The 12,359-nt window shown below is 47.2% G+C and overlaps 1 protein-coding gene across 4 annotated transcripts in view; it reads left to right on the top strand.

Annotated features, from left to right (window-relative positions):
• CYFIP2 (cytoplasmic FMR1 interacting protein 2) overlaps positions 1–12,359 on the top strand; it is a 58,618-nt gene that overhangs the window by 36,602 nt on the left and 9,657 nt on the right. For all 4 annotated transcript variants that reach the window (XM_064161968.1, XM_064161967.1, XM_064161969.1 and 1 more), the window contains 5 exons: positions 4,965–5,108; positions 7,235–7,325; positions 8,014–8,144; positions 11,251–11,323; positions 11,837–11,931. In XM_064161968.1, the coding sequence (XP_064018038.1) occupies positions 4,965–5,108; positions 7,235–7,325; positions 8,014–8,144; positions 11,251–11,323; positions 11,837–11,931 (534 nt within the window). The remainder of the gene's footprint in view (positions 1–4,964; positions 5,109–7,234; positions 7,326–8,013; positions 8,145–11,250; positions 11,324–11,836; positions 11,932–12,359) is intronic.

Raw genomic sequence — 12,359 nt, 5'->3', positions numbered from 1 at the left:
CTCTCCACAGGACTGCTTTCCAGCAGATCACCTCCCAGATGATGCAAACTGCATCGAAAAGGCCTATTACATGCCTGGGGAGTGTGTGTGACCCTTGCTTTTGATTTATATTTTACAGTTCTGGATATATTGGATTCTCAGCTCTGTATTTCCTTCTGTCACTGAGTAAGCTGCAGCTGCCAGTGAACTGAAAATAATTATAGGCAGGGATGGAAAAAGTGCACCCAGGTGGTTTGCTACTTTTTACGTGGTTTGGTCCCCCCCTAGAAGAGCAGGGAGATAGAGAGGTCTTAGCTGGTCTCATGCTGTGTACCTCCCTGCCTGCATGGAGACAGCTGAGGATACAAATGCATGCTTCAGAAAAGGGATAATACAAGGTGGTAACATTTTCCCAAGAGAACTGCTTTCTTATGGGGTTTGTGTTGTTGAGTTTGTCAGTGTTCATTGTTGCTTTGAAATTAAATTTCAGCTGTTCACAGATAAGATGTGTTAGCAGGAAGAGAGGGAAAGGGGGAATACAAGAATAGCTGGACTGGGCCAGCAAAGGCTCCTGCTGACCTTTCTGCTTACCACAATCGATACCACTAGCTCAAAGGGAACCACAGCAAAGCTTTCAGTAGTGTTGGTGTTACTCCCAAAATCAAGATTGTAGCAGCTGTGCCAGTGACTGAGCTTGAAATTCTGATTTCCCAGGATGAGAAGATGCCAGTTCTAGGCCTGCTCCAACACCAATGTTCACTATATCCACATATGGACCTGACCCTGGCCCTACCTGGAACCCTTCAGTCGGCCCTGTAGGATGCAAATGGCAGGTGCACTCCAGTGGCCAGCACAAATTGAGCCCTTTCTGTCATTCAGCCACTTATAAAACACAGCAGGTTGCCAAGACTCCCACAAAGAGGCTGCAAAATACCAGCAAGGCACTACTTACTGCCTGTTAACCCCTTCTTAGCTCTCTAAATGCTTTAGCTTTGGCTTCATTTATGTATTTTCCTGAGTGCTTCTGCTTTTTCCTGGCACTGCTGGGGCCAGGATCATACTACACTTGCTGAAAATTCCTGCTTCCCTTTCCCTGCTCCAGTTTCCTTTCTGTTTGCTAACAAGCACACAGGCAGATGTCACCTGAAGGACCATGAATGCTGCTGGCACTTGTAAAAATAGTTATGGTGTGTGAATGGGATGGAGCTGCTCTGTTTTCTGCTGCTGTGTCTGCAGCAACACCACAAAGGTGTTAAGGAGCTGTGGTTGCTGCAGGAGGTGGTGGCAGTGAGAGCTGTTGAACCCTCTGTGCTGTGGTGTGGGCTGTGCTACCTGCCCTGCAGTGGCTGTTAGCTTCTTGTACCTAACAGCAGCCTATACAATCCTTGCAAATCAATAGTTGCTGTAGTGAGGCATTATGCTGAGACACAGGCTGTATGCACTGCCTCCCTACAGTATAGAAACATGCCTGCTGCACTCTGTGTGTCCTGCCCACCCCAGCTAGGCAATCTGTTGGGTCGTTTTGCAACAAAGTCTTAGCAACCTGATGATCCAGCTGGACATGGGAACAGCTCTAGAGGGACAGTGAAGGTTGCTTCTGCCAGGGGAAGGCTCCTGGCCATATTCAGGCTGTTTGACTTAGGAGATCCTCTTCTAATCATTCTGGTCAGAATTGTTTTTCACTTTCTAAGGCACCATCTTGGCTGCTGTGCTGCAGTTAACTTGGCTGGGAGCCTGGAGTAGTCTTGGGCTGTGTGCAAGTCCTTTTTTGTCTTCAAGTATATTCCTCTTTTATTAGTGCTTCTTTTTTCCAAGGGGGTTCTGGCATAGGCAGAATTATCTGTCTGCTACCTGTCTCTCTGACCATAGAATCAACCAGGTTGGAAGAGACCTCCAACATCATCCAGTCAAACCTAGCACCCAGCCCTGTCCAATCAACCAGACCATGGCACTAAGTGCCTCAGCCAGGCTTTGCTTCAACACCTCCAGAGATGGTGACTCCACCACCTCCCTGGGCAGCCCATTCCAATGCCAATCACTCTGTCTGCCAAGAGCTTCCTCCTAACATCCAGCCTATACTTCCCCCCTCACAACTTGAGACTGTGCCCCCTTGTTCTGTTGCTGGTTGCCTGGGAGAAGAGACCAACCCCCACCTGGTTACAACCTCCCTTCAGGTAGTTGTAGACAGCAATGAGGTCACCCCAGAGCCTCCTTTTGATCTATTTTACCAGATGAAACTGTCCCTGCCTCCCTCAGGTGAGCTCAGACAGGTTTGTCTGAGCTCAACTACACAGAAATGACAGAGTGGAGTTTTGTTTTGCTTCATTTGCTGTTGAATCTGCTCCAGAACATCCGTAGTAACCTCCTGAGCTCCCAAAGCAATGTGAGGGCCTTCCCCACAAGCTCCCAAGTACAGAAGGCTGTCCCTGAGAATGTCTGTATAGTGTGGGACACTAGGAACTTTGCCCTGCACTGCAAATCCCACCCTGCCTGCACTGAGCCCCAAAACCTGCCCGTTTGGCCTCAAACAAAAGATGGGGCAAACCTCCTCAGTGTCTTTGGCAGCTGCTGCTCCCAAGAGCAGCAAGGTCAGAGGCTTTGCTTTGACTCTCCAAGGGGATGGAAGTGGCTGCCCCACAAGGGGGAACAAGCTGAGGTATGCAGCCAGCTTATACCTTCAGCTGTTTTGTCTTAAAATACCCACTGGTGTCATTTCTTTCATCCCCCAGTCTTTCCCTCGAGCTGTGTATCTCACCCTTAAATGGAGTTATATTTTTAATTGCTGGCAGAGCAGTATTATTAGACACAAGCCTGCTGCTAATGCACTGTGTGGCTCTGCAGAGAGCTTGATGAACCTACCTCATCTTGCAGAGAGGCAGAGATGAATCATCCAGCTTCATCTGCAGCCAATGCACATCCTAAAATGGGTCTTCACTCAGTCAGGCTTATTGCTGAGACCCCTACTTGAGGATGAAGCCCATTTGAAAGCTGCTTTCTAGCCTCATTATCTGGCTGAGAGATAGGAAAGTGCTGGGAGGTGGGTGGCTGCTTGGCAGCACTGGACACTCACTGCCTGTACAGCAAAATGTCAGCTCTGTCATGAGGAAACTCTGACCAGTTCCTCTGTAACTGAGCCCTGCTGGGAGCCAATTTCAGGGGACCGTGGCACATGTACAGGCAGAGGACCTATTTCCTAGCCATGGAGAAGCAAAGAAGCTTGCAGAAATGAGCATGGATTCACAAGCCCACTGAACTGGGGATAGTTATTCCCCCACCTCTGGTCTGAATGAGCCACCACCAGCATGCTAAATCATGGAGAAATATCAGGGTAAAAAAGCATATAGGGAGGCATGGAAGGAAGGTGCAAGGAGCCACCTTGGGGCTGCCTGCATCACCCTGCACAGTGTTTTCTGAGGACATCTGGGGCTGGAACAAGCCATTGCAAAAGCCATAGCAACAAAACACCATGGGAGTATGGCTGGGCTGTGGTTTCCCTCTGGGGTGGCCATGTCAGCCATTTGGCAGACATTCCAGACTGTGTCTGTTTAAGCAGCAGGTAACACTCACTTTCCAAAGCATAAACTATTGCTGGCTTTCACCTGTGTCAGTTTCTGTATCTAGTGCCTCTGGATCAGTCTCTACCAAGCAGATATTTAAAGAGCTGGTTATCTAACAATGCAGACAAAAGCAGGATGCTGTAATGCCATTCTCTTAACAGGAGCTGGCATTCAAGGAGCTTTGAAGGTAGGCTTCTGTCTGCCTAAATAATCTTTAAACTCTGGCCCATACTTACTCGTGGCCTCTTAGTTTAGTTTTGATGGGAAGGGAAGTTCATGCTTGTTGTGAGTGCACTACAGAGCCTCCAAGGTGTAGCTCCTCTGCATGTCATAGTGTTAGGGGTTTTTGACTTCTACCAGGGCCAGGAGGTAAAATTACATTTCACAGAAAGCAGAGGACTTGCTAATTCTCCCTTCTTTCTGTTTTTTCAGAGCACCTGGGCATTGTAGTAGGCAATAAGCTGCTGAACCAGAGCAGTGGAGATGTAGCAAAAAGAGGAGCAATCAATTAACTGATTAAAGCAAGTGGCAAGCCTGTGAAAGTGAGCAGTACATCAGTCTGCTGAAATTCTGTATCTGAGAGCACAAGACAATAATTTTCCAATTCTTAGCAAATGACTTAACTTTGTAACTCATTAGGAACTCAAATGAAGTGCTAAAGTCAATCTCAAGGAAGTGAGTCAGAACTGTAGGACAACTGGAGCCTTCAGCTGGCTGTACTGCAGTTGCTGGGAGCAGCAGTGATAGAGGAGAAACAACATTTTGTTCTTTTCTACTACTTCAGCACTTTACTCTTTCACCCTCAGTTCTTCAGTGCATTGGTCTCTGCTACCCTTGGCTCGATTAAGGGGCAGGGAAGGGAAGCCCTGGAGCATGGGATCTGCAGTGTCTGCTGAGAAACAGACTGAAAGAGTTGGGGCTGTTCAGTCTGGACAAGAGGAGGCTTCCAGGTGACCTTCTTGTGGCCTTCCAGTATCTGAAGGGGGCCTACAAAAAGGCTGGGGAGGGACTTTTTAGGCTACGAGGGAGTGACAGGACTAGGGGGAATGGAGCAAAGCTGGAGATGGGCAGATTCAGCCTGGATGTGAGGAGGAAGTTGTTGAGCATGAGAGTGGTGACAGCCTGGTCTGGGTTGCCCAGGGAGGTGGTTGAGGCCCCATGGCTGGAGGTGTTTAAGGCCAGGTTGGCTGAGGCTGTGGCCAGCCTGATCTAGGGTAGGGTGTCCCTGCCCATGTCAGGGGACTTGGAACTAACTGCTCTTTGCGGTCCCTTCCCAGCCTGAGTCAATGTTTCTGTAAGTGGGAATTGTGATGGATGCTATTATTTCACCTTCTCTTCCTTAAAAACTATTTGAAATGATGGAACACAATACTGTGAGAAGAGAACTACTTGCAGCCCCTAACTGTCCTTGTGCTTTTAATTTCTCAGCCTCTCAACATTGCCTACAGCCACATCTATAGCTCCTACCGCAACTTCGTGGGGCCACCTCATTTCAAGACCATCTGCAGGCTTCTTGGCTACCAAGGTATCGCAGTGGTCATGGAGGAGCTGCTGAAGATCGTCAAGAGCCTGGTAATTCTGAGCCAAACTTTGGCAATGGAGAAGCTTGCCTTGGCAGACACGGGCTGGACAGACAGCCTGTGTTTTGGGTTCCAGATGTTCACATCAGGGCACTCTCAAGTGCCTTCGAACCGCCCTGGAACACTTGTGTTAACCATCTCGTTTTCACTGTTGCTGAGGAATCCCACTGGTTGCTGTGGGATGATGGAGCATTTCCACCATCTCAGCGTGTTAACTGAACAGCCACCTACATCTGGGGGTGGTTGGCATGCTGCTTTGCAAAAAGCCACTGGGAAGTGATTGGGTGGGACGTGGCACTTGGGGTCCCTCAGCGCTGCCTGTGCTGCAGTCTGAGAGGCCTCAGAGGCACTTGCTCGTGCTCAGCAATAGCACAAGAACACTCTGTCTCATAGCCTTGTGACACCCCTGGGAAGATACAGGGAGGTAGAGAGTAGGCAGCAATACTGATGAAACCAACTTTCTGAGTCTTCATTAGAAAGACTCCTGCTGTAGGTGAGTCCTTACTCAAGCCACGCTGTCCATTTCTATTGGGTGCTCTGAAGCCAGCCTGCCAATAGCCCTATCTGTTTTCTGGCTCTCCTCTTTCAGAAGAGAAACGTCACAATCCCATGTGCTCCCTTAGGACACTAACAACACTGAGCATTAAGAAGGGAGGAGAGAGTGTGCAAAACCTGATTTTTTCATGCCATGCTGTTGTACTAGAGCCCATACCTTATTGGAAAGATGATTTTCATTCGTTAGAAATATATGGGTTCTGTTTTGACCACAGCGATGTCATTTTGAACTTGTCCAGCAGAGCAATGTAAAACTGAAATTCTCAAGTGTACATTGGATGTACAACATACATTGGATGTTTCCCTACTGTGAAGCATCCTGGTTACTGAGGATGCAATTTGTGTCACTTAGCTAAACGTGCTGTAGCTGGTGTGTGAGATCAGACAGCATGCAACACAAAGACAAAATCATTCTGTTTGACTACATAGGACAAGGGAGGTTATTCTGCCCCTGTACTCGACACTGGTCAGGCCACACCTTGAGAACTGTGTTCAGTTCTGGGCCACTCAATTCAAGAGAGATGCTGAGGTGCTGGAACGTGTCCAGAGAAGGGCAACAAGGCTGGTGAAGGGCCTGGAACACAAACCCTATGAGGAGAGGCTGAGGGAGCTGGGGTGTGTAGCATGGAGAAGAGGAGGCTCAGGGCAGATCTCATTGCTCTCTACAACTACCTGAAGGGAGGCTGTAGCCAGGTGGGGTTGGGCTCTTCTCCCAGACAACCAGCAATAGAACAAGGGGACACAGTCTCAAGTTGTGCTGGGGGAAGTATAGGCTGGATGTTAGGAGGAAGTTCTTCACAGAGAGTGATTGGCATTGGAATGGGCTGCCCAGGCAGGTGGTGGAGTCACCATCCCTGGAGGTATTCAAGAAAAGGCTGGCTGAGGCACTTAGTGCCATGGTCTGGTTGACTGGCTAGGGCTGGGGGATAGGTTGGACTGGATGATCTTGGAGGTCTCTTCCAACCTGGTTGATCCTATGATTTAGTGCCTAATCCCCTGTAATGTATCCACAGGATGCAGGTGTAGAACTCCACATGAGCTCTTTTAATTAAGAAATACACTTTGCTCCTGTCTATATTAGTTCAAAACATCAGATTTGCAGAAACTTCTGTTCTGCATGCACATAAATTCAGTTTTGAACTTTGAGTACCCAGTGACCCTTCCTCAGGTGCAAGCAGCATTTCCTGTGCTGGGGTATGACTCTTTAGCAGCTCTAGTGAAATGCTTTTTGAATTAGGAGCAAAAATCCAGATGGATCTAAGACTAAGCCTTGTTTAGGTTTCATCTGCAAACAATGCAAACATAGCAAGCTGTATTTTGAAGTCAAAAATCCCTGCAGCTGTGGTTTGTTATTTAGGAGGAAGCTGTAAAAGCACTCTTAACACTCTGTGTACTTGAGCAGAATTTTATATTTGAGTCAAATCTAAATTAAGCAAGTTCTTGGATTCCAGCTGATGCTTCATCCTGTGCTGTCAGATGTGGACCCATCCATGACCAGGCTGTTTCAAAACCAGTGCCAGGAGAAGCCATCATTCCAGTTTAACCTCCTTTTGTCTCTGACAGCTACAAGGCACCATCCTGCAGTACGTGAAGACTCTGATCGAAGTAATGCCTAAGATATGCCGCTTGCCAAGACATGAATATGGCTCTCCAGGTAGGTGCTGCAGATAGTTACTTGAGCAACAGCTCACCCACGTGTTGGTACAGCCTTTACTCAAGCTTACACTAGCTATTAAACAAGGTTTGTCACCTGACACACCAGCACAGCATGCAGCTGGACTTGCTGAGACACACTTCCAGCTGCTTTACTGTTGACACTGGAACATCTATAGGAAACTTTTCCAGGAACTCTCCTGCTGGAAATTTCCCTTTGAACACACAGCTGGTTGATAAGGGAATGTCTTCTGGTAGGTTCTGTTTCCTTTTCAGGATTTTGTAAGCTTTTGTTCTTGTGAACTCACTGATGTTTTTCCAAAGCTCTGCTTAGTTGATGCAAAGATTTTTTTGCAGCATGACTCCAGTCTACCATTGAGCTGGATGGGGAAACTCTGGCTGTTATAGCTATATATATGAGCCAGCACCAAGCCATCCATTACAGTCTTAAATCTCTTTTATTTTCTCCCTCTGATGAGGAAATCACCAACTTCATGTAAATTACATCATTTGTTCCTGAGGGTTACTGAAAGCAGGATGTGCTGGTTTTCAGTCTTCATCTCTATCCACTTAGTTACAGCTTGCAGTTTGTGGTCCAGAAAATGCCAGGCACTGCTTGTCTCTTCATCTAAGTTATCAGACAGTCATTCTGCTCTCACTTTTCTGACTATCTCTCCCTGTCTTTTAAGGTATCCTCGAGTTTTTCCACCATCAGCTGAAGGATATCATTGAGTATGCAGAGCTGAAGACTGATGTGTTCCAGAGCCTCAGAGAAGTGGGCAATGCCATTCTCTTCTGCCTCCTTATTGAGCAGGCTTTGGTAAGGCAAAACTCCCTGCACCAACAGATCCTACTTGAACTTGCCAGCTCAAGAGTATAAGTGGAAGTGGGTTCTCCAGCAGAAGAGTTTGGGAAATGTTCTTTTCCAGCTTCTGATGTGCTCAGGGTCTCTCTGGGGCTGTGTTGTTGAGGCCTATGGACATGTCCATGGGGATAATATGCATTGGTGCTTGGTCACTGACATCTGGGATTGCTGAAAGAGAATCTGAATACTGGAAGATCTAGATTTAATTCTTGGACCCAAAGCTGCCACTTGTTTGTGCTTCTCAGATATAAAACCAGCTGGAGCTTATTTCTAGACTGTAAGCTCTCCGGGGCAGGAATCAACACTTTTCTCTATACATATTTATGCAGTGAGAAGCAGATTGAGCCCTTTGCTTTTCTGGGATGCCAGTGCAATGATGAAACATGGATCAATTCTAATGGTGATAAGGATAAAGCAATCCAACAGGAAGGAAATCTCAGCAGAGCTGATGATATATTGCCTATGATTTACCTTCACTGAAAACTTAGCTGGAGTAACAACTTGATGTTTCCCCCTACGCAAGTGTTTAGCACATGCACAAGTCTCAGTTCTTGTGATGCCCTTCTGGTATAGGGCAAAAAGCTATGGCTAAGTGCCACACATCTTCTTCGTGTCTAGGTACTCACACAATAAATTTACTTCTTAATGAATTTATCTCACAGTTTGGCCTGCAGCTAACTGAGGTGTGTTCAGCCACACAATTTTGTATTAAAAATGCATTTTTCATGCCCTAGTGGTTCTAGGAGGGCTGTTGGAGTTTTTGCAGAAGTATTTCAGAAAGACTTCCCTAGCATAAGATAGAGTTCCAAGCAAAGCCAGGGGGGTTTTGTTCAGAAGAAAACAAGGAGGAGGCTCAAAGACCCCAATTTTTACCAAGCACAGAGTGTAGGGAGAAGTAAAAACCTCTCCACATCCTCAAAATGGATATTTCTGCCTCTTAACCCCAGCTAGAGAGACACTTAGGTCCTGATAAGGTGTACCAAACACATTCACTGAGCAGTAGCTGCATAGGATGAAGAAAACCAAAGAGAGGTTTATCACCTAGCAGCTTGGCTTTATTTTATAGAATGACCAGACTTGCCAACTATATCCTGGTAGTTTCTTTTGTGGCTTTGCCACTGCTTTCTGCTGTTCTCAGTGTTGGACTTGATGCTGGAGGTACTGCATTTGCCTTTCCTGCCCCGTCTTTAAGTAGACACTTGAGGGACCCAGGATGATTTCTTTTGGAAATCCTTCATTTCAATGCAGATCTGTTCCTTCAGTCCCAGGAGCTGTACATCAGCAGTACACTGGCATTTTAGAATAGCAGAATATAAAAGAAAATGGGGGGAATTGGGGAGTACCTTTAGGAAGGCTGCCCAACAAAGTCCACATCTGTCTACTTTCCGTGCCAGCCAAAGTCTCTCCCTCTCCAATTCTCTGTTTCCCACGCAGCACAGCCATAGATTCAGAAGGTAAAAGCTCTTCTGCATGCAGCAGGCACTGGTTCTAACTCTGTGGAAGATGTTGGATGTGTACAGCCATCACGTAATGAGATTGTTCCTCTAATGGGGGTCTTAAGCAGCAGGAGCTATTGCTGTTACAGTGCAGTTATCTTCATAGCTGTCAGAATGACCTAAGGCTGGTGGCATTTGCTGGCAGAGACAGCTCTGGTGAAGGCATGCTGTCTGCTCCATTCTACCCTCTTTCTGTTGTTTATATCTGAGGAATGAAGGGTTAATTGGGGCTAAATTTCTAAGAAGAATGCTCACCCTTAGCTACTGGGCCTTGAGGAGATCTCTTACTAACATGACTGATCTAGGGACAGATACCAGGTGAACGCAGGCTGCATATGGTGAAAATACTCTCTTTATCAGAGAGGAACAGCAGTGAAAGAACAGTAGTCTGGGAACAAACAGTGTTTTGCAAACAAAGAAGCCAAGGTGACAGGCACAGTCTGTTAGCATCTCTCTGCCCACAGAGGGACCCCCAAGACTGTTCCTGTCCCTCCAGCACTGTGTCACAAACTGCACTCCCACAAACTTGCTCTCATTCCAGCGTCCATGCGCCAGTACAGCCTCCTGCAGCTCCATGCTACACTGTCCCCTCCCTCTTGGCTGGAAGGTGGAGTATCCACCTGTGCATCCCAAACAGACCCAGCTGAGTCATTCCATCTGGCCCCCAAGTATCTTTTTCTGCGCTGTCATGACCTGTTTTCGAGTGTGTCTGAATCTCCACAATAAGCTCAGAACTGAAAGCATGTCCTAGAACTGGACTTGTGTAGGAGCAGACGAATGCCTTGTCGTGACGCAATGCCTCTGTGTTAAACAGCTTTGGTTCCCTTGCTGCTGTTTCCCATTGCAGACTCGTATACAGTGTATTGTCAGCCATCGCTCCTCAGTCTCCACCTGCCTACTCCTAGGTTTTTCCTCCTTGTGCATCTATGTTTGGGATTAATTTTTCTCAAGTGCATCAGCATGCATTCTCTCAGGTGGCATCTCATGGTGTTATTCCTCTCTGGACTTCTGTAGTATTCTCCTTGGTGCCTACACTGGTGGGATTCTGGTCGGACAGCCCTGGCTGAGAGCACCATGTGAGCGACCACCTAACTTCAGCCCGTTGTGTTCTGTATCTGTTTGCAGTAGAGCCATGCATCAGTATATTTCATGTGCACACATCCTAAAAATAACTAAGGCAAAAGGTAGTTTCCACCTGGATGCTCTGTAAAAGCAAACAGCAGGAAATCATTAGGGTTAAGCTGAAACTGAAACCTTCGTGTTCTTTATCCCTTCTGACTTGCAGTGCTAGTAAGTGAGACTGAAAATAAACAAAGTTCTGGCCTTGTCCAGGCAGGAAGTAACTTACTTGAGTTCAAGGAACTTCCTGGCTTAAATTGGGAGGTATTTCTTCCAGTTGTATTTCATTTAGGTTCAAACCATTGGAGTCACTACTAAGCTGGGTTGGATTTGGATAGGTGCCATAGGCGTGAATTGTTGTAGTGTTGCCCAGGCCCCTTGAGCCCTTCACTCAACTCCTACAGGTATTTTTTAACTTACTTTATCTTTCTTTCTTCCTGCCTCAGTCCCAGGAAGAAGTTTGTGATTTGCTGCATGCTGCTCCCTTCCAAAATATTTTGCCCAGGGTCTACATCAAAGGTAAGAAGCTGAGAAAGAAGCAGTGGACAGACTCAGAGGTCTCTGCCCAGAAGCTGTTTCTCTCCCATTTCTGTTGAGGATTAGTTCTGACCCTGCTTCCTCTTCAAAACAGATCAGTGGATACAGCCAAAATTCAGGTGGAAACAAAATGCCAGGGGTGCATTTTTCTGTAGCGTAGTCACAGACCGAAACCTTAGTCAGTTTGGGGGTCCCCTGAAGGTTTTGCAGGCATTTCACAGCCTCTTTGGAGAATGACAGCATGAAATGTCCATCTCAACAGGAGCAATCAGTAACAGGAACATGCTTTTGGACATGTGTGATTAAGCTGCTGCTGGTACTGCAATCGCACATCGCTCCCTTCTCCGCATCACCGGTTCCCTCATTTGCCGTCGGTTTGGCTCACTGATCCAGTCTGGTTGGACGGTTGCTGGGGGGCAGCTCTGAGCAAACTCGGCGGAACTTGCGGGTCTCCACTTCCTCCTCTCATTTCACTGTTTGCTGCTCGCTTGACAGAAGGAGAACGCTTGGAGGTGCGCATGAAGCGTCTCGAAGCCAAGTATGCCCCACTTCACCTGGTTCCCTTAATAGAGAGGCTGGGCACTCCGCAGGTAAGGATTGCATTGAAAGGGATGGCTGTTGGAACCTCATAGCAGTCCCCAGGTGGCCTGGTTGGCCTTGGGAAAGTGATCTTTTTTTTTCTTTTTGTTGTTTTTTTTTTCCCCACCCATCAGTCAGACAAGGAAATCAGAATCCTTGCCCTAGCAGATGGCTCGCAAGGGAAATTTGAGAGCGGGTCCAGAGGTGGTGTGGTGCTGCCTCTGGTCCAGAGGGCTGGCAGGGAGCTGAAAGGCAAGGCAAGTGTGCTAGAAGCCAGCTCAGAATAACAACTCTAAATGACTCTTCCCCATTTTTAAGAAATTGGAGAGTGGCTGAGGTGGCTTGAGGGGAAGCTTTGAAGGGCTGTGCCTGACTTAATTAGTTGCCATCACTTGCAGGGATCCCAATTTAGGGCTGCACTGTGGTCCATTTTTAAGCT

Source organism: Pogoniulus pusillus, chromosome 22, assembly GCF_015220805.1.
Source record: "Pogoniulus pusillus isolate bPogPus1 chromosome 22, bPogPus1.pri, whole genome shotgun sequence".
NCBI lineage: Eukaryota > Metazoa > Chordata > Aves > Piciformes > Lybiidae > Pogoniulus > Pogoniulus pusillus.
This window is presented reverse-complemented; position numbering and strand designations above follow the sequence as displayed.